Source organism: Fundulus heteroclitus, chromosome 3, assembly GCF_011125445.2.
Source record: "Fundulus heteroclitus isolate FHET01 chromosome 3, MU-UCD_Fhet_4.1, whole genome shotgun sequence".
Lineage (NCBI taxonomy): Eukaryota > Metazoa > Chordata > Actinopteri > Cyprinodontiformes > Fundulidae > Fundulus > Fundulus heteroclitus.
In genome coordinates this window covers 28,309,657-28,332,074 of record NC_046363.1, presented here as the reverse complement: position 1 = coordinate 28,332,074, position 22,418 = coordinate 28,309,657, and the positions used below count along the sequence as shown (strand labels likewise).

The window sequence follows — 22,418 nt, the reverse complement described above, 5'->3', positions numbered from 1 at the left end:
ATAAATTGAGAAAAAGTACACTGGTGAATTTCCCCAATTAGTCCAAGAGCACTTCAAAGACTCGTCAGGACAAACTATTAGTCCAGAAAAGTACCTAAAGTGATAGAAAACAAAACACGGGATTTGGAGCGGGCTTTTTAAAGGGTGGATTTAAATCCAAATTAGATGTTGTACGACATTAAACAGGCCGTTTGTGTTCTAAAACTGTTCAATCTGGATTGAAAGCAATTCTTCTAAGATAAGTGGGCCAAAATTCATGCACGAGAAAATTAACATAATCTCAAACATTTAAGTGTGACAAAAATGCAAAAAAAAAAACAGGGGACAAATAAATTTTGCTGCATCGTTTCCTTTTTTTATCTCTGTGTATGAACGTGAGTGAAACACCATGAAGTTTGTGGCTGAAAAGTTACACCATGTGGAAAAAAGTTTAAGGAATTTGAATACTTTGTAAGGGGCTGCATATTGAATTATGATTGCCATGCCAATCAAATAAACAAACTTTATCATCTTTAATACTGCTAACGCTTTACTTGACCGGCCTTATGCAAAAAAAAAAAAACATATCCGGCATGAATCAGAAAACAATGACTTACAGTAATGTCCTTCTTTTCAGATTATTAGAATAGGCACACCTCCCTTGTCTGCACCTTCCTTTCTTTCAGTTTCTTCCCCCCCCCCTTCCCTTTCTGACGTTCTCCTGCTCTTCCCTGCTGTCTACCTCCACCCCCTCGCTGTGTGCGCTGTCAATAATTGATGATTCTCACTGACTCAAAGGGTAACAGGTCCGGGAGGGAGAGAGAGAGAAAAAAAAAAGAAGTCTCACTCGTTTCTTTATTTGTTTCCTGGTCTATCTTTAAGCAGGGTCCACCTGGGATAAAAAAAAAACACATTTGTGGTTTATGCGGGATCAGTGGCGTGAAGAAGCAGCATGACTGAGGCAGTTTGAGCGTGGCTGCACGTGTGACCCTAAGCGGGTTAACGCTGCCTGTTTGTCTGACAACAGGACGGAGGGAGGAAAGGGAAGCTTAAATGAGTGAGAGGCAGGGGGGAGAGCAGAAAGAGGAGGAGGAGGAGGAGAGACAGAATGATAGAGGGAATTAATTCAACCTTGGGCAGCCCTGATTGACTCGGTTCCAAACTGGTATGTAGAGACATTCATGGTGACACCAAAGCCATGGAGAGAGAAAAGAGGAATGACACGTCCTTCTCCAGAAAGAGAAGTTTCACTTTTGGGGCATATGGCGGGTGAGTTTAGCCTTATGTTTTGAACCTTGTGGGGTTTTTTTTTCTCAGAAAGTCAGCCAATTTGCTGCTCATTTAAAACAAATTGTACTGTTTTTTTGTTTTGTTTTTAAGTAATTTAACCATCTGAGTTCCTTGTTTACAGTGTGGACAGATTCACCTGTGGGGATGAGACAAGGTGAGGCTTTATTTTTTTATTTATTTCTTACCTTTACCAGCATCGTTTTAGCCTGATTGTGTCCTGTATCAGCTGGAGGAGAGGTTGACAAATTGTCCCCGCTTGTTGAGTAAACCAACCTGTTGCTTCAGACCTGAATCCGCGGAGGACAACATTCTGGAGGCTCTGGACTCTCCAACCACTAGCAGCAAGCCTTTCCTTTCTTCCGCCAACAACCAAAGGGTGACCTCAGCTATAATGTTCTCCCTTTACTTCCAGTAATAAAAAAAATGTGTTTTGCGCACTTAGCAGAAGTCCTAGCTATGTTTTTTTTTATGCATTGATGATGTTCCTGTTCCCTTTACATGTTTCTTCTTCTTCTTCTTCTTCCCTTTCTCTGTGAACGCGTGTGCGTGCAGGACGCAGAACTGTTTGAAATCATAGTGAAGCTGCAGGTGAGTTTCAGTGTGATTGATCAGATACGGCGAGTCCGTGTCGGCTGGTGTCTGAGCTGCAGAGCTTTGTTATCATGGGTGCTCTTGTCCATCAGGGCAGCAGGATCGATGAGCAGCGATGTGAATTCCCACTTCCTCTGAAGGTTAGTAATCGTGACTGTGGAGAACAACCGAGCTGACTCACTCTGCGGGGCTGAACGTGTCTGTTGATACTGGTGTTTCATAATCGCCATAATGCGTTTTCCCCAAAACACTCGGTGTATGTGTGTGTGTTTTAGTCGCAGCTTTTGAACATAGGTGGAGATCTGCCTCTCATTCTTCCCTCCAAGTTGGGAGGCTACTGGATCGACCCACCTCTGGAAAAGCTCAGGGATGTGAGTCCCACCTCTGGCCACCATGGCCTCGATCCGGAGAGCTACGACATCATGGAGCGAGACGGCGAGGCCAAAATCTACCACGAGTTTTTCCGCTCTCGAGTGAGTGAGGCCTCCCCGAATGACCAAAGTTCGATGCGCCCGGGTGGACGGGATGAGTTTCATGTTTTACAACCATTGCTCCCAACAGTATCACCATTCATTCATAGCCGTGGATCCATCGCTGGGGCCTCTGGTTCTCTCTGTGTGTTTGGAGGAGGAAGAGAACAAACTCCGGGTGATTCTAAGGTCCGTTTCAGTCCATTCTGGAGCAACCTGTGTGCTTTTTGTAGATTGTTTTGTCTGTTATGCATGAATTTGTGGGATGTGAGATATAAATAGCTATTATATTTGTTTAAATTGCGCGAGCTTAACAAGCAGGGTCTTGTCCTGGACGGACTGGTTTAAAATGTGCTCGTACAAGAACCAAGGGAATGTTCCTAAGTGTTGCTTGGGACTTTTAAAATGACTACCTTTTGGTGTTTGTGTATTTTGGATTACAGTCATAAAAATTTAACTTGCTCAGCTGTCAGTAGTGTCATAGCAGACACCCTTTGAGTCTGTAGCTTGTAAAAGCAGCAGCAACTTAAAGCGTAACTCACCCCAAAATCCACTTTTTATGCAGATAAACTGGGTCTAAAGATGCTACTACAATTTTATTGCGCAATCTTTTACATTTTCATGTAAACTTGTTTAGTGCTATATTATTTGTCCCTCTTAGAGTTGGACATTGGCTGTTGCAGCTGAAGTTTCCTATTGGTTCAAACGGTGCATGTTTTCATCTTCATAGTCCGGCGTTCGGGTATAAAAGCATTTCAGTCAGAGATGCTTTATTACACTTGCCCCTCAGAGTCAGACTCAGGAGTAGGATTAGTGAGCATTGATCCATAGCGTTTAGACTCTATTTACTTATTTGAACAGTAGCCCATGTCAGCAATGATGCTGCTAATCACTTTACCCCTTAGAAACTGGATCCATCCTGTCTTCCACTGCCTCGGCATCGCCGGCTTCAAGCATCGCTGAGTCAGCGCCTTGAGCCAGCAGCTCAAACTCATAAGGCTCAGCCCTGCTGGGCTCCATAAAGTCTCCCTCAACCCGCGATGACCAAAGGGGGAGAGAAAAATCCTCCACCTCAAAAGACCGAACCCTGGTGAAACATGTCCCTTTCCCTCGTCCTGATCACAGCCCCGTTACACTCAGCCCCTGCTCCTCAGAGTCTCCTAGAACTGCCCACTTTGGTGCCATTTTTCCAAATTTTTTTTCTGGGGTTATGATTTTACATCTGGGTGAGTTACACTTTAAAGTAATTGGTTTCTGCATGTTTTTATAAGTCTCTCCCATCGGCTGAGTAAGTTTGGCCCACTTCTCCTTACAACATTGGTTCAGTACATTGAGGCCTCCGGTCACTTTGTTTCAGTCCCACGACTGAATTTTAATCGGATGGAGGTCTTATTTAGGCTACTGCAACACTTTTGTTTTTAGCCATTTGTTTTCATTTCTTTGACAGTCTGTTGGAGATTTTCTCCATTGTTTGGCATCACTGTCCTGTTGATGGCCCATTTTTAGCAAAGGTTTAGCTTTCGGACAGATGATTTCACATTTTACTGTGACATGCTTTGGGACTTTGGGAATAGTTCACGGTAGACTCAATGATTGCAAGATTCCCAGATCATATGACTACAAAATGAGCCCATATCAGTACTCCTCCACTATTCTTGTTATGAGATGGTTGAGTTAACCTCATTGTGTGGTTTGTAGTCACCAAATATGGTGCTGTGCATTATGTGTCGGACATTATGTGTCAGACAAAAATAAGTAACATTGTTGTAGAGATCTATCGGTTCATTCAGACGCAAAGCTGCAAACTGAAACTGTGCTTCAATGTGGAACGGTGGTGTCTAAAATGTGGCCTGTCTTGTGTTGCCCTGTGACAGACTGGCGACCTGTCCAGGGTGGGCGATAGGAAAACATGAGTTAAATTATTTCAAGGGATGATCCTGCAGTTTTTGCAATATAGGATGTACTCTGACCCTATTATGTGTTTTTGAGCTTGTGTGAAGGAGCTCTTTAAACTGTTTTTTAAAAGAAAAAATTACATTTGTGGTGTCAAATATGAGCATCTGCATCTCAGAAAAATGAATGTATATGAAACAATATTTTCTTTCTAACCCAGGATGAAAGAATGTTCCCTCCACGGCACTTTCTCTTTGTCCCTTTTCACCAACATGCCGTCTGCTGTAGAGTTAGCAAAGGTACAGTGAATTAAGCTGAACAATGCCGAGTAAGACATTTTCATTATTTTGCAATACTAAAGTACAAAATGAAAGTGGAAATGTTATTATTACACTATTATCAGCATGTGTTACAACTAAAACTCCCCACTCTATCTTAATCATTGTTTTAGTGCTGTAGTATTTCCTTATTCAGAGAAACAAAATCATGCTACATGTTAAGGTCTATTTTGTTTCATACTTAATGTAAAATATTGATATGCCAAACAATAACTCATCATTGAAGTTAAATGAAAAAAAAAACTGTTATCACCATGTGTTAAGAAATTGCAGAAGCGATGCATTTCTGAGACACCTATCACTTAATGTGTGTTCTTTACAGAGGCTGTGCGATAAAGTGACGGTCCCCAAGTTTGATGTGGTCAGCTACCTCAAGGTAACACTCTCATGTATTGATCACACATAGAAATATGATGGCTGATATTAATATGATCTGTTGGTAATAACAACAAAGACTGAGTTTGGAGCTACCCTATTATCTAGTCACATTTACTCAAGTAACCTTTTGAAAAAAAAAAAAAAACATACTTTTAATTGTTTTGTATCAGCTGTGCCATTTGGAAATCAATACAGCCAACAATATATGTTGTCACTGGAAGTACTACATGAACGCATTACCTATCGTAATACTCGTTTCAAGAGTTTTATGTTTAAAAACTCAAAATTTGTGATTTAAAAAAGAGTTTTTCTGCCTTAAATTTTGTCTTTAAAACACCAGAATGTGCGTCTAACTTGGCATTTTTGTTTTTTTCAGATTACTTCAGTTTTAAATATTGAATCAGATGATCCTTTTAAAGAGTTCCTACCCTAATCAACTCTCTTGGCTCCGTACAGGCATTCGACTCACGTTTGCCTATTTTTACAAGTGTACTTTTTCAACAGGCACTTAGAAAAGATTTTTTTGTCTTCAAAAGACTGTCTTGAACTTTTATCTTTGTTTTCCCTCAGGCTCCAGTCCTAATAACAGCATTTGATGAGCACAGAGTGTCTTCCAATTTCAAGTTTGGTGTTTTGTACCAAAAGGAAGGACAGGTAAGGTCACCATAAAAAAACAAAACAAAAGGAGAAACAGCTTCAATATAACAAAATATCACACGTCCTTCCTCTCAGATACCTGAATTCTGTCTCTCTGTAGTTCACAGAAGAGGACATACTGAGTAACAACGAGGAAAGCGAGAAGTTTAGGGACTTCCTGTCAATTCTGGGAGACACGATTCAGCTGCAGGGATTCACGGGGTAAAGTTCATGTGTGAAAAGTACATTTCTAAGCAAAACAAGCACAATTTCGATTAGGATTTTATGCATTTGCATTAACTAAACAGTCTTTGTATGTGCAGTTCATGAGTAACACTAAATAGGAAAGGCTGTCAACACACTAAACAGGGAACTGTTAGACTATAGAGCTGTACAGTATACACACATATTGCACCATCATATTTCACTGATTCCTATCAGGTCTGAGTCATTACTGGACACATGTGTTTAATTAAACAGATTAAATGTTAGTTTTCATTAGTAAGGTATGAATCAAAGTGATCATACAATAGAAGGGGGTGTCCCTTTTGAAATGAGGACCAAAATCATAAAGCTGAAAGCACTCAGCCATGTATAATATTTTGCAAAAATTTGTATAGCAATGCATAAATAAGGTAACACAGACTATGAGGCTCAAAGAGAGATGAGTCTTATAGACGTATTTCAATGCCCCCACAGTATTAACAGTATCTGCATTCAGTAACCGTCACACTGCCTAAGCACAGCTACTCAGGCTTTTTTCATTTCAACCTTGGAACATCTGCAGGTGCATCTCCATGTTTATTTATCTCAGTAATTGAATAAAAAGATTTAAACTGATATATTTCATTGATTCATCTCTTACACAATGAAGTTGTCTGAAAGGTAAATCCATGCTGTAAAGTATATCTCTAAGAGGGTTGCTGGCCATTCAAGCAAAGTTGTAACACGGTCATTTAACCATGTTTTGGTACCATTTGCAGAGTGAGCAGGTGCCAAGTTCTGCTGGAAAATTAAATCAGCATCTCCATAAAGCTTGTGAGCAGAAAGAAGCATGAAGTACCTTTTAATCCGTGGTAAATGGCTGTACTGACTTTAAACTCGATGAAAGACAGTGGGCCCACACCAGCAGATGACATGGCACCACCATTCGACTCGGAGACCTTGATTTCCAAATAAAATGCAAAAATGATTGTTATCTGACAGCAACAGTGTTGAGGCACCGGTCCTTCTCCTTAGGCCGCTTAAGACGATTCTGTGGTCTTTAGTTCAGGACTGGGTTAACAAAAGGACACTTGAAGCAAATGTCCTGGATGTATCTGTGCTCTTACATCCTGCAGTCAATGTTTTGTGAATCCCCCAAAAACCGTCAAATGGGCTTTGCCACACAATCCTCTCAAAGTTGCGTATATTGTTTTTGTTTGTACACATTCCTTCACCAGTTTTTCCTTCCACTCAACTTTCCATTAATACGCTGGAATATTACACTCTGTCAGGAGCCGTCTCCTTTAGCAATGAGTTTAGCCTTTGTGGCTCCTCGTGGAGGGTGTCAGTAAATGTCCGCTTGTCGACTATCAAGGCTGCAGTCTTCCCTATGATTTTTCAGGTCATAATATGACCACAATAACACATTTCTATTTTGAAAATCTTTTGTGATATCACTTTTTTCAAAGAAGTTGAAGTTTTGGTTTTCAATAGGTACAAGCCGTATTCATACATGCTTGAAATATATAACTTAAAATGTACAAGTTTCATTTTTAAAATTGAATTTGTTCTAATTTTTATTTTTTTTTTGATTGGAGAGCATCAAAGTTGGAGTTGACCACAAGCCCTCTTCGTCTGGCTTTGACCATTCAGATTGTGTAATAATAATAATTTATGTAGAAATGACAAAACGATTGGTCACAAAGCTGTAGTTTTGTTTAAATAATTTTGGTCTGACTGTGTAACTCATTTGTCTTTTTTTTTAGCTTCAGAGGAGGACTGGATGTGTGTCACGGCCAAACAGGAAATGAAGCAGTCTTCACTTCCTTTAATGGAAGAGAGATCATTTTCCATGTTGCAACCAAGCTGCCGTACACGGAGGCTGACCCTCAGCAGGTCTGGAGCGCTGTTTCTCCCTCAGTCTGTCCTGTTCAGAGAGTGATTCACAGGACGCCGTCTCTAAAATTACCTCCAGTCATTTTAACTGGAAGACTAAAAGTTTCTAGAGCCTGAATTCCTCTTTTTTTCCCCCACCTCATCAGTTACAGAGAAAAAGGCACATTGGTAATGACATCGTAGCCCTGGTCTACCAGGAGGGACAGACACCCTTTCTGTGTGATGTCATCAAGTCTCACTTCCTGCACTGCTTTGTGGTGGTGCGGAGGGTTCAGAGGGAGCAGGAGGCAGGTGGAGTTGCCTACCAGGTGAGTGTCATCTAGTTAGTTTAACCGTTCGTTCACATAAAGTGATCAACATATTTCCTATTGGGATGGACTGGGCAAATCCATCACTTCTCCAGTTATGGTGGATGAAAAATTAATACTGTTCAGAGAAACACATGTCAATGGCCACAAATTACTTATTTAAAAAGTCACGTACTCTGTTGCACGTTTCCATGTTTCTATGACTTTGGGCAGAATAAATGAGGAGTTTTTGAGGGATTATGTGGATCTTGAAGATATAAACGTTTCCTCTCTGGTGATGTACGTTGCAGGTGTCTGTTACAGCCAGAGAAGATGTGCCTCCTTTTGGTCCCGTCATCCCAGATCCTCCACTTTTCACAGATGTAAGACACCTAATTTTCACTGTTTTTGCTGCAGTGCTTTTTATTGTTTTGCTGTTGTTGTTGTTTTTTGTAAATGCTACTGTACAACTTTCTGCTGGATTAGACGTTTTAAATGAAGATCTCAGAGTGTGTAATATATATATATATATATATATATATATATATATATATATATATATATATATATATATATATATATATATATATATATATATATATATATAATTTTTTTTTTTAAGACACCTTCATCTTCTCAAGGCTTCTTTAAAGTTTTCCTATGAACTTTAGCTGCTTTTTTACTTGATTTACAGTCCAGTAGTCCAGTATGTCATGGAAAAAGAAAGTGAGCCCCGTTTAAATAGAGATTTACATTACTTTTTGTAATCAAACTTTTTTTAGTTTGTGTTCATCTTTTTTCATAGATAATGATATTGTGGAATATATTTCACACTTTAGATTAGATGGCCGTTGTTTCAGGACCCGGTAAAGACCAGATTCAGTATGTTCGACTTTTAGGGTGTAGTTTCTTTCTATCACAGCTGTGATAACCATTCAGATAATACAGATGGTCTTCAACCCATATCTTTAAGACCTAAATAACAATTTATCAAAGAATCAATTAAAAAAAATGCTGTTACAAGCTGCCAGTCCCAAAAGACCTGACTTGTTGCAATTTCTCAGTTGAATTTGTGAAAAATGCAAAAACTCTAATTCATGATAATAAAATGCCATTAAAAAAAATAAAAACAGGGTTATTTCCAAAGAGTTATTAGCTGAAAACATGGCCAACAGCTGATGATCAGCTGAAGGATGAAGCAACTCTCCGGTCCTGTGTCAGATCTTTGCTGAAGATTTTAAAGTCATTGAGCATGCTGTCCTGGACAGATACAACAACTGGGTTTAAAAAAGAAATGAAAATGCAGCCAAATCCCCCAAAAAAATGTAGAAAACTACGGATCAAGACCGCGTTAAAGGAAGTAAGGAAAGAAAATAAAGACATTAGATGTGACTTAAAGTTTCTTACAGTCTCAGTTTCACTGTCAGCATCCCATGGTTTTACTTTGGTTCTCATTTGGTCCTTTTTGCATATGATTTATGTACGCAATTCTTCAAATTAACCCTCTCTGTGTCACATGGATAAACTGCATCCCCTTTCTTTTTTTAAGCGTTTACAGCTGAGGGAATTCCTCCTCGCCAAGCTCATCAATGCAGAGATCTCCTGCTATAAGGCCGAGCAGTTCAACAGACTGGAGGTAGCAGGAGCAGAAAATGTTCAATAACACCCAGACGTGCTCTGTACTTTATTTTCCTCTGATACGTAAGTGTTTTCTGGCGCCTGTTCCTCTCATGTCAAGCTGCGCACACGCTCGTCCCTCCTGGAGAGCTTGCATAATGAACTCTTCACGCGTTCTCGCTGCATGATGGGAGATCCATCAGTCGCTGTCGCCCCACCTTCTGAGAGCACGCGGGGCCCGTCTGAAGGAAGTGGAGGCTTTATTGAAAATTTTAAGGTGAAAACTGACACTGCAAAGAAACTCACAGTTTACTGAAATAGATGGTTCTCAAAATGAGATTCTGATCAAAGCAGATAATAAATCTTTGTATTAATACATGTTGGCTGAACCCAGAGGATGAAGCAAATTGCTTGGCTGAGAGAAACCAAGATGTCCACCCTCTTAAACAACTCCAGTCCTAAAAACCTCATGGCAGATTATTTCAAGAACCTTTATACCGCCATCATGTTTTCATTGTTTGGAAAACTACACAGAAGCCAAACAAATTTACACTGGAAAGCTGGAGGCAGTGCATCATCAATAATCTTCCTGTCTGAAACACATACTGAGGGCAAAACATACAAAACTGTTGCAGCCAGAGTCCTGTAAATACTTGTGCAGTGAAGGGGTGTGAAAAGTAAAATATTCTATAGCTGTTTAACTCTATTTTATTGAGTTTTACACTGCTTTCCTGTTAGGTAGTGTAGCATAAGCTACATTAACCAATCAATCTCACAATATCCACAAACCTATTATAGAACAGGATAGTTGTGGATGTTAAATTATTCATTTAAGTTTAAAGATAGAAATAGTATTTATAGATAGTTTAGACTGTATGTCTTAAATTAGGGTAGAATTTAATAGGCATTTGCTTCCTCCTATTCCTTTTTTAACTGAAAATTGAATAAATCTGTGACTTTTTAACTTTTTTATATGGTATGATCACAGTTAAAAAACTATTTTTTCACAATGTTATGGCGCTATTCATTTATGTTTTTTCTGGGGTTTTTAGCTTGCATGTTTGAAATTATAATTGTATTCATTAATTTATTCAAAATCCATGAAAAAATCCATGAAAATCTCTCATAAATCAGTCTGAACAGCTAATTATTTTCCTCTACATCGCACGATCTCTGTTAAGCTAAGGATTAAGGATCAACACTAAAATGATTAACTTTTATTTAGAAAGAAAATTACTGAAAATCAGTGTGATCAAGAGTTTACCTCCTAAGTCTAAAGCACAAAGATCCAACTGCTAACTCTACAGCTACTATTACAAGCCAAAAGGGGAAGTTTTTAAATGGGGAATTGGACTAAAACTGATTAAAGATCTAACTTTTATTAAAGATTTATTTTTCAGTCTGTCTATAGTCAAACAAAGGGGGTTGTGGACTAATTATAATATTAAAATTGATCTGAGGGGTAAAAAAGGAAGAAGAATTTAAAATTTCAGAACTACTTAGATTTTTCACCACCATAAAAGCCACTGGAGAAATTTCTGAGTACCTGCTGTGGTCTAAAATTGGAAACCACTGGACCTCTCACGGTGTGCTGTACAAACACTCCTGTTTCTTGGCTTGGCAGAAACAGCTGTTGTTTTGACCCGAAGGTCATTTGGAGACTAGCTGCGGTCAGTTCTGCCCCAAGTCTTTTGGATAATTTAGGGGTTTCACAGTTTAGATTAGAAACAAAAAATGCTTTCAAAGGAATTTACCAAGTGATGTTAGAAACCTGTTTGAGGGATGGGAGAAAATGAAAGGTAAAATTTGCAAGAACATCACATAGAAGGTGACTGTAGAAAAGAATACAAAGCAAACCAAAACATTTACTGCAACAGAATGTCATTAAGGTGATCCTCCCTGACTCAGAACCCATTTGGAAAGGCTTGTTAAGGGATTCCCCGGTTCTTTCTTACGCTGCTGGGTCAGAACCAAGCTTTTTACTTAGCAAAATGTACTTCTGGGAGAAGAGCTACCACAAGGAGGTGACCAACCAATCAGAAGCATAGTTGTTGTAGCAAAACAGCTATGTCATGATAGACAGCCAATAATAAATTTAACATAATGCTTTTTTTTCCAGAGACTGAAATGTCCACAAACTAGTACTACAGCTCATGATTGGGGCTGTTTTCACATTCACAGTTTAAAAGGTAATCATTCTGTTCAATAAATATTATTTTTAAGACACTAATCAACATTTCAAGTTAAGAATAATTACATATTATTGTAAAGCTGTCACAATTTCTAAATTAGCTAAATAAGATCAGTCACATTGGAGGAACTTGCACATATACTAACAGGCATTCAGATAAAACTCATTAGAGCATCAAATCTGTCAAGCTCATAAAAAAGCATGTTTATTTTGAAGATTCAAGAAAGCATCCTTTGTGAAATGAGACATTATTTTTGGATAAATCTAAAAGTCCAGGCAGATATTTTACAGAACCTGTGGAGAAAATATTTCTGGAGGCAAAAGGTTAAATTTCATGCATTTGTGTTCACGACAACAGTAACTCTCACTGGAAAAGCTGTTGCAGTACATGTTTACGCAGATTATTGGTGATACACCTCCTCCTACTTCCATTTCCAACAACAACAGTAATCAGCTCTTTGAAGGAATACCAGTTCAAAATAAATGTGATGACAGTTTAAAAGTTCATTAAATAAGGTTTACATAAATTGCCATAAGGTTTCTGAAACTGGAGTTGTTTAAGGTGTTAAAAGTCCACATTGGTCTTGGGTCCTTCTCAGATAAACTGTAATCAGTTTGAAAGCTTAATCTGAATCTGTACATGAGAAAGGTGTCAAAGGAGTTATATGGTACAGGTAAGATATTAACTGCTTAAAACTTCTTCACTGAACCTCATCTCAAAAGAGAATTTTCTCTTTACATATTTTTCTATTTTATCTTTTTCTTCTCCTAAATCTTTGCGACATCAGCGAGCCATCAGAGTGCGAAGCCATTCGTTTGAGACTCTGGGTGTTCCCAGGAAGAATGCTGGCAATTCATCCCAGAAGCCGAAGGTAAAACATATATGCAGATATTCTTCAATGGACGGAACAATTATCTTTATTACAAAAAAATAAATAAATAAAATTTACGTGTTTTTTCTTCGATTGCAGGTAGACAAAGATGCTGAGAGGTAAAGCAAAAAAACAAAAACTGCATACAGGTTTTTATTTCATTTTGAGTCCTGAGATGAAAATATAAAACTCCTTTTTTTTTTCCAGCGACAGCTCGGGAACAACTGAACTTAAAGATCAAGCAAGTCCTCAGGAGGAGATATGAAGACAACTTTTACTTGGAGACTTTAGAGCCATACAAACACTTTAGACAAGCTTTTTACCTTTGTCATACCTGTGGATTAACTGTATTCCAAGAGATTTTTAATGTACATTGATTTTTGTAGAAAATATATTTATTTTATAACCATAGAGAACACATTTTAGATTAATGAGAGCATTTTAAAAGTAATTTAGAGAAAACTCCGCAAAATCTTAGCAGCTAATGTTCAGTTTGACTTTTGTGATTCATTAATATTGATACATTAGGAAGCAATTAATAAATCAATAGAGCTTTAGAGATAGATTGATCTGGTAGTAGAAATAAAAACTTCCTGTAATTTGAAAAAAAAAGTTGTCGCTTTAGTTATTTATGATTCTCACATTTTTAATATTACATTAAGAATCTAATAGATGCTATCTATATATGAACAAATGTTAATCACAAAATTTATGATAAATCACAATTTATGAGAGTGAAGGTTTAAAAATTTGTCTGAGATTAACATGAACAAGAACAAACTGATGCGCAAAATTCTGGAGTTATTTTTGCACAAAGTACCTGATTATAATGTTGTCCTTGTGTTAAATTAAATGATGTAGTTTTTCATGTAAGGAGCAAATAAATACACAAAATAATATTGCAAAAGAAAGCAGAACAATATTGGACAATAGTCTTGTTTTTTTTCAGTTTGGCTTTTAGTATTTCTATGTTTACAAATTGTTGAAGGATTTTCTCTATTTTTCAGATTTCTGTTTATCTTGTTGTTGTAGCAGTCTGTGAAATTCTTATCTATTTTGAGCTTTGTGAATACAAATAATAACTACAACACTAACAACAATAATAATATTAATAAAAACTTTTTTTTATTATTTTATATATGCTGGCCAGTAAATGACAACCTAATTTGAAAAAGTAGGATTTATGCACACATTAATCCAGTAGGTGGCAGTCATTAGCCTATATAGTAAAGAAAAAGTGAGGGGGGGGGGGGCACAAAGTTTGATTACATTACACAAAGATCAATTAGATGAACAGACATGCAGACTAAAGAACATAGTAATAACAAAATAAGCAATTATTTATCATTTGGAATAGTATTTAACAATAATATAAGAGTAAATTCAATGTAAAAGCACAGGGGAAAAAATACTTGAATCTGAAACAGGTATGTGTAAGAGATGGGGCAAAAAGATGACAGCCTACACAGCTGTCAACTATAGCAACTATACCCAGAAAAAAGAGTTATAAAATCTTTATACTACAATGTACTTGTTGAGGGCAACAAAAGTGTGTAAAATTTTATTTATATAACGCCTCTTGGGATAAAAATCACAAAGTGCTTTACAACAGAATGTAAAATAATAATAATAAAAAAGACAAAATTAAACAAAAGCTGATTTAAAAATATATGTTTTGATCTCATCTTTAAAGGAAACCACTGAGTTTACTGATCTCAAAGTCTGAGGAAGGGAAATCCAGAGATTTATTCACCTACTGAATAGAGGTGTAGGGATGTTCAGCAATGCAGAGTGGAGTCTACTCTGTTCTTGCAGTAGTTTATATTATGCACTCAGTAAAATGGACAACAAACACTTGTGAAACTTATGGAACTAGTTTGGATTACTAAATTAACTACAACTGCTTTCTAATAACAAAGTAGTGAAGTCCTCCTATAGCCTCCATTCACTCAGACATTTACTCGCCGATGACGGTAAACTACACTGTAGCCACAGCTGCCCTGTGGCAGACTGACAGAAGAAGATCTGCCAGACAATCAGTGCCACCGGCCAGTAGGTGAAGTGACTTGCCAAAGGACACAACAACTGAAACACTTGGAGCAGGGATTCGAACCAGCAACCCACCTTACTCATGCGCCACTGTCGCCCCTCCAGTATCCATGTAGCTTCAAATCAAAGCAAACAGCAGAGAATATATGGCCATAAAAAGAATCCAGTGAGAAATACGACATAAATTATTCTCGGAGAGTTCAGGTTAATGAGATTAACTTTAAGCCCTGAGAACTGATGTCTGCTAATATTGTTCACATAATAAAATACAATTACATTACAAAAAAGTGCAGCACTTCTACAGGCTTTTGAATCTACTAATGCTACTTTGGGTACACACTGTAAAAATAATTAAATAACATCAAAAAACGATTTCAGGAGGGCATTATTTTATGCAGAGGAAAAAGGACAGGTGCTCTAATACCAACCAGTGTCTTTCTGTGCATATCCATGTGCTAGGCACACCTGGAAAGGTCATTAGTCCATTACATGAAGCTGGATATTCAGAAAATAAATAGATAAATAAATGACACAACACATAAAACACAGAATAGCACCAGATGGGATTCAAACCCAGGATCATATTTCTGTGGGGAAATCACTCTAACAACTATCCAGGCTCTGCTCCAACACCCCCAATTTAAAAGACTGAATTACTTCCTCAACGTATCAAGTTTTCTTGAAGAATATTTTTAATCTAGTCAACCTCAATCTCATGTTATTTACGCATTACTTAAAACCAACACATTCCATCAAACTGCAGCAGAGCAGGAACAAAATCCTTAATGGAAGTGATTTAAAAAAAAAAGGGGGGGGGTAAAATACAAAATGCTTTTTATTCAAAAGACAGTGATTCAAATCGGACATGCAGAACCAGGGTTGACTCTAAAACATGTAGGGCACCAGCTATCGAGGCCTGATGATGTACATCTATAGCAGGCATGATTTATGGAAATTTATCGCAGGAAAAAAATGCATTTTAAATATAAGGGAAAATAACGATGCTGTTTCACTTGAATTACCTTATTTGTACATCCATAAGAGAGGAGTAAACTTTTTTTGTTCACCTTGCTGTATCTGTTTCTCAGAACTCTTACATCTTTTATATTATTGCAATACAGCACTCTACCGGTAGATGGCGAAAACGCGCAGCTACGTTGGTGGCCACCTTCCAATAAACACACGAAGAACAGAAACCCTTTTGGCCAACTTGTAGTTTATTTTACTTTTGATGCTTTGTTTTGGGTTGATTTAATGGTTTTGATGTGCTGTTCATTAGAAAGTTAGGAAGATTTTTGCGGCGCTTTGGCTGATTGCTAACGGATTTCTGCTGTATGTGTTCATTGTTTTCTCTGCCGGACTACAAACATCATGTTAGGTTGCTCTGCGTCAGGTTAAGGTTAGTTGAACTTTAATTCACCCCCCAAGACCGACCCGGAGAGCAGCAGGCGGACTTTGAACTGCATAGTGATTAATTTAATGTAATTTAAGTTAAACCTAGCAAACGTAAAGGACCGAAGATGACCTCAAAGAAGGTGGTGGAGCTGTTCTACGACGTGGTCTCGCCTTACTCCTGGCTCGGGTTTGAGGTTCGTGCCTTTCTTCTTACCGTGCCAGAAGGTCAAACTCATACTTTGCGGTGTTTAAAACCTGGTGCGTGTTTCCAGATCATGTGTCGCTACAGAAACGTGTGGGACGTCGAGCTGAAGCTGCGCCCTGCCTTCCTGGGAGGAATCATGCAGGGAGCAGGTCAGTGAGCCTGGAGGGGTCTGGCTGGGAGATCCTGGTGGAAGTGAACTGGGGGATAATCCGTGTTTTTTTCCGGCAGGCAACAAGCCCCCTGGTTTAGTGCCCAACAAATTTGCCTACATGGTAAAGGATCTCCACCGCCTGGCCAACTACTTTGATGTCCCTCTGCACCCACCCGCTGACCCGTTTGAGGTCATGTTCCAGAAAGGTAAGGAGGGAACATGTTTTAGGAATTTGAGTCTGGAAAAATTTTAATGGAAAATGAGGCAGATGAGCGTTCACACTGATCCTGGTTCTGCTGGAGGTTTTCCTCCCTGTTAAAGGGGAGTTTTTCTCTCCACTGTCGCTTCATGCATGCTCAGTATGAGGAATTGCTGCAAAGCCATCAACAATGCAGACGACTGACCACTGTGGCTCTACACTCTTTCAGGAGGAGTAAATGCTGCTTTTCAAGACTTGATGCAACCTGCTGGGTTTCCTTAGATAGGAAATGTTTTTGACCAATCTGTATAATCTGACCCAATCTGTATAATCTGATTGAATTTGACTTTGGAAAGTGCCTTGAGATGACTTGTATCATGAATTGGCTCTCTATAGATAAAATTGAATTGAATTGAAGTTTTAAAAACCTTGTTTCCAGGTCTGGATGAGTAAGGAAAAAGGAAATAAAAGTATGGAAAAATATTTGTATTTTTAGACTTTATTCATTCATTTACATTTTTGGTTAATCTGTAATTTTTCCACGCGTATAAAAAGAAAAACAGCTAACTATTAAACATTACGCAAAGCAAGCAATGAAGCAATGCCTATTTTAACCATCCATATAGCCAATATAATTGTCTAAATTATAGACAATTATATTGTCTATATTATAGACAAGGCACCTGTCCTTCCTTCTTTGTTTCCTTTCTTCTTTTTTATGCACACGTACTTTCTTGTGTCTTCCCTCCCTTCCTTCCCTATATCTTTTTTCCTTCGTTCTGTCCTCTCTCCCTCATTTCCTTTGTTCCTCCCTCCTTCCTTTTGTCCTTTTGTCTTTCTGTCCTACCTCCCTTCATTCTGGTCTTCCCTCCTTACTCGTATCCTGCCTCCTTGGCTATAATACACGTTTACATCAGATATTGGAGTTGGCTTTCTAGTCAGTTAGTAGTTTTGGTTCTTGGTGGCGAAGGACAAATTTGTCTAATGAAGCTTTCTCTCTTGACACTGAAGCTGAAATGTGAGATTGATGAGAGATGATACAGTTAAACCAAATTTAAAGAGCTCAAGGATGGTAAAGTGGTTGTGAACTGAGACGAGGATTCTCTGTAGGTTTAACAAGTTTCTCATTTTACATGATTTAATCTCAAGCCTTTATATAAACTGCAGTATAAAACAGATTGTTTTATGCTTTTGTGAGGCATATTCTAAACTTTTATCTTACGATTCAGCGTTGCGCAGCCACAATATAAGACCAGATGTTTGGGCTTTTCTTCATTCCTCAGGTACCTTGTCTGCGATGCGATTTGTGACAGCAGTGCAGCAGATGGAGAAAGGTGGAGACAAGCAGGTGGAGCAGGTTTCCCGGGAGCTGTGGAGGCGGATCTGGAGTGAGGACAAAGACATCACCCAACCTGAATCCTTCTCTGAGGTTCTTCCTACTTTAAACACACACACACTGGTCCGATTTCAGATTTGATTTTGAGTTCCATTATTTATGTGTTTAATTGTTTTTGTTTTTTTTTGTCAGGCAGCAAAGAAAGCAGGACTGACTGACGGTGAAATTGAGAAAGCTCTGAAGCTGTGCACCTCACAGGAGGTCAAAGAAAAGCTTAAACTCACAACAGAGGATGCACTGAATTATGGGGTTGGTAGCGCTTTAGCTTTTTTTGTACATCCACGTAAAAAAGTGGTGAAAGAAATGTGCTTATTAAAAAAAAAAACCTTTCCTGTGATTCTCTCCCAGGCGTTTGGTTTCCCCATGCTGATTTGTCACATTGATGGAAAACCAGAGATGTTTTTTGGATCTGACAGGTTTGAGCTCATGGCCAACTGCATTGGTGAGAAACAGTACAAAAATCCAACCATAGTTGGCTTGAATGTCAGAATTTGGGACTTTATTTTTATTTTTTTTTGTTTGAACCATTTAGGGGCTGGATGTTAAGATAAAGAATTTGGTGTTTTTTAATTGATATCAGGAAAATATGAATTGTGATACTATTGCTGAGGGTTACGGTGATATTTTGACTTCTTGACCATTTTGTCAATGCGCCCACCACTCTTTGTGGACTTCAGCATCTCCCCCACTAAAAATATACATCATGGGAAGTCACCAAGGGCCCTAAAAGTCCTTGTAACAGATCAAATATATTACTAGCATACAGAAATTGCATGAAAATATATTACCTTGAAATATAACTTTAAATATATTACCCTACAAACGCAGCATCTATATGGTCCTTTCATATTGCTGATACTGCAATTGTGCAGCTCTTCAATAAAGTAGAGTAACATGAAGCTTTTAAACAGCCCTGACCTCAGCTATACTGAAAATGTATCGATTAAAGCTGGGTCTGTGCCAGGAAACCAACCCATTTAAACAAACGCTGCTATTTCTGCCAAGTGGAGTGGTCAAAAGCTTGTGCTAAACAGAGATTTATCCAGGTATTAAAGAAAAGGTGATATCAAATATTTGCACTCAGTTATTGTTTTTAACAATAACTGCAGCTGTTTGCTGTATAACCTTTCCACCCTAGAAAAAGAAGGGTTCAAACGAGAAAATAAGCACGCACAAATGTGACGACAGGATGAACCTCTGAGTGGAACTGTTTCTGAGAAAATACGAGGCATAATAAGACACTGATCTTTATTTACTCCATTAATGTAACTCTAGGGTTGCACGCATTCATTTTTTTTTTTTTTGCAGATTCAAGAAGAGTTTGCTAAAATTGCTTTCTTCACTCCCACCTAGTTATTTCGAAAGATTAACTTTTGTTGTTGTTGTTGCAGGAGAGAAGTGGTTGGGACCAAAGCCGGATGTCTCCAAGCTCTGAGACCAGAACTCCTTTCATTTACTAACATTGAAAGTTTCAGCACTTATAAGATGTGCCTTTTGTAATTAACCTGTTTAATTTCAGAAACTCTACATAATTTCTCTTTGATTTAAATAATGTCACATACAATGTCACTGTAAATAATGTGCCTGGACAACCTGCAGCAGTTCACGTTTGCTTTGAATAATAAAGGCGTGAATGGAAAGTGTTTTTGTAGCTTTCACTAAATTTAGACAGACAATAAGATCAGGTTTTATTTTTAGCTCTGCTGCTGTGGCTCTATAGTTGATGCAGCTGTCAATCAGCTGATTTGATCCAGAGAACCCAGATTAATAAGCTCTACTGAATTAATGACTTTTTGTCAAAAATAGCACAAAGTTGATGTTTGTGTTTCTAATAAAAATCTTAAATAAATCCTGGATCTGCTGAAAGTTTGTGAACTTAAAAAGGTTTTAGAAAATTCCCTCCCTATATCTGAACCCCATTTTTACCTCCCATAAATGTAGCCGATAGTTTCTGAGCTTCGCTGGGATCAATAAAGAGGTGGACAGAGAGACTGGAGCAGCAGGGTGCGCTGTTTGTCAGTCTGTCGTGAAGAAGAAGTCTGCGATGAGAAGCAGATCTGTCCTTTCGCTGCTTTATCTACAGTCTAATCAACTGTTGTCAGAAGATGCGGGTCTTGACCAGAAGGACAAGATTTGTGGCGAGGGGCTGAAAGGAGTTTCCTTCAAATGATAGCCGGTGAGGCCTCCTTTTTAGAGTTCTTTTATTTTATTTTATTTATTTTTTTGGAGTGGGGGGAGCCTTAGAGGAATATCCAGAATTCACTGGAGGGATAATGTGTCTTTGGGCCTGGGAAAGCACTAAAATACCTCAGAAAAAGTGGAAGAGGAAGTGCTGCGTCCTTGATGCACCTTCAAGCGAGCTGACTGTAATGGATGAAGAAAGAGAAGAGTCATTTAGAACTATAAACAAGTACCGGTATGTTTCTTGTGCTGTTCTGGTGACCCAAGGAGACAGAGCCTTTTCTTTTGCTCCCAGACCGGATCAATCTTCCTCTGGCTCCAAGCATGTCTAGTACCTTGAATGATTTTAAGTCCCTTCAAAAAAATCCATCTTTTTAACTTAGTTTTTAATTCCAGGTGAGCAGAAATATCAGATTGTTCTTATTATAAGCCTTTTATTTTACTTACTGTTTTAGCAGGTATTTTTATTTCTATGCTTGTTTGCATTCTGTTGACCCTTCTGGGCCACCATATATTTGTTTTATTGTAGGTGATTGTAGTTAATTGTTTTTTTTTTTTTTTTTTTTTTTTTTGCATATATGTTTAGTTTTCTTTTAATTTTATGGAATGGTATATAAACAAAGGTGAATTGATTGATCTTTTTGTAAAATCAAGAATCAGACTTTCTCCCCTGTAGGTCAATCTATCCACTATAATGTTTTAGCCAAAGCCAGCTTGTATCTTATATCTCTTGTGATGTCATTAACCCAAATAGACACAAAGCAGAATTAGCCCTTCAGTGTGCTTTAAGAAAATTATTTTGTGAAATCCTGCAGTAGGAATGTATACTCATTAGCCAATGAGCTAACTTGTGTAAAAAAAAATGCAGCAGTGGATAGAATATGAAAAATGATCTATAGTAGTAAAAGCACACAAGTAGTAAAATAAATAAAGCATAAGAAAGCAACAAAAACATCAAGGACTAAATTATTGTCAGTTTTCAACTTTCAAACCTTCATCTTCAAAACTGGGATTCCTCATGACTAAAAATCCACTTATGAGGAACAATGATGCAGTCGGTAGGTGGTTGTGTCCTTCTTTCGTTTTTTTTCACCTCTGTTACAATCTCAGGTTTGTTTGCTTTCATTACAAGATGATGACATTTGTTTACGGGGCGGACAGGAGAACCAGTTGATCTCAGTGAATCGTGGCCTCAAAGGGCCGATCTCCGGTCTCAGCAGTGTTATGTTGTAAACACAGTTGGGAAACATCTGTTATTAAACTGGCTTTGCCCAAAGCAGACGAATATATTTGCCGTTCTCTGGTTCAGTCAGCCGTGCTAATGTGCAGACATGAGATTTCAGTTTGTGGTCACTTAATGCTACCTCAACACACAAATTGCAGTCGTGGTTAGAGGATTTGTCAACACGCTTTAGGAGCTGTAAAATCAGCGAATTATTTACAGACACGAAAACAGAGCTGGACTCAGTTTTTGTGGTCTCTTTGTCATTTAATACCTGAACCAGAAAAAGAATGTGAATGTAAATTGTGTTTATGCAGCAACAATGGGTTTGTTTAAGGTTTGGCCTGTTGAGGCCGGGGATAAATCTTGTCTCTCTCATGGAGGTTCCAGCAAACACAAGACATGATGTGTTGATAGAATAAGACTTCTTTATTAAATAGTTCTTAATAAGTTTTGCTTTGAAAATCATCAAATGAATTATTTTTTCTATATATGTTAAATCATTGCCAATCTGGCTTTCATCAGCTTCAGAACCAGGAAGAAAGTGCTGTGCAAAAGTGTTCATAGCACTTCTGTTGCATTACAGCCACATATTCAGCGTATTTCATGGAAGTTTCACGTGAAAGACAGACACAAAGTGGCACATGATTGTAAAGTGGAGGGAAAATGTATTAATATAAACCTGGGTGTTGGTTGCATATTTATCTGACCCCTTTAGTCTGATCAAGCTACGTAAATAAAAATCCAGGGCCATCAGCTGCCTTCATTTTATGGCTGTATGATTTAACCTCAGTATGAGTCCAGCTGTTCTCTGACGACCTCAGAGGTTGGTTGGAGAACATTAGTGAACAAACTGGAGCCCACATTCTCTTGACAAAATACAATTCAATATACTCTGCAGCTCTACTGCAAACCTACCCAGACATGACCGTCCACCTAAACCGACAGGCCTGGCAAAGCTAACTGTGATTCTGCAAA

At 38.2% G+C, this 22,418-nt stretch overlaps 2 protein-coding genes across 2 annotated transcripts; both read left to right on the top strand.

Annotated features, from left to right (window-relative positions):
* The first annotated feature begins 526 nt into the window (after nucleotides 1-526).
* si:ch1073-90m23.1 (rap1 GTPase-activating protein 2) lies at nucleotides 527-13,543 on the top strand. Its single transcript, XM_012875130.3, has 19 exons — nucleotides 527-1,248; nucleotides 1,391-1,423; nucleotides 1,555-1,645; nucleotides 1,822-1,857; nucleotides 1,953-2,000; nucleotides 2,136-2,333; nucleotides 2,422-2,519; nucleotides 4,444-4,522; nucleotides 4,884-4,937; nucleotides 5,510-5,593; nucleotides 5,697-5,797; nucleotides 7,546-7,675; nucleotides 7,822-7,983; nucleotides 8,274-8,345; nucleotides 9,512-9,598; nucleotides 9,701-9,856; nucleotides 12,559-12,642; nucleotides 12,742-12,761; nucleotides 12,850-13,543. The coding sequence occupies exons 1-19, from the start codon at nucleotides 1,178-1,180 to the stop codon at nucleotides 12,905-12,907; spliced, it is 1,662 nt and encodes a 553-aa protein (XP_012730584.2). The 5' UTR covers nucleotides 527-1,177; the 3' UTR covers nucleotides 12,908-13,543.
* Nucleotides 13,544-15,862: 2,319 nt separating this feature from the next.
* LOC105934950 (glutathione S-transferase kappa 1) lies at nucleotides 15,863-19,886 on the top strand. The gene is made up of 8 exons (XM_021322873.2): nucleotides 15,863-16,090; nucleotides 16,183-16,280; nucleotides 16,359-16,440; nucleotides 16,520-16,648; nucleotides 17,925-18,070; nucleotides 18,170-18,286; nucleotides 18,386-18,479; nucleotides 19,429-19,886. Exons 2-8 carry the CDS (start codon nucleotides 16,212-16,214, stop codon nucleotides 19,470-19,472), a joined length of 681 nt encoding a protein of 226 aa, XP_021178548.1. The 5' UTR covers nucleotides 15,863-16,090; nucleotides 16,183-16,211; the 3' UTR covers nucleotides 19,473-19,886.
* Nucleotides 19,887-22,418: the final 2,532 nt, after the last annotated feature.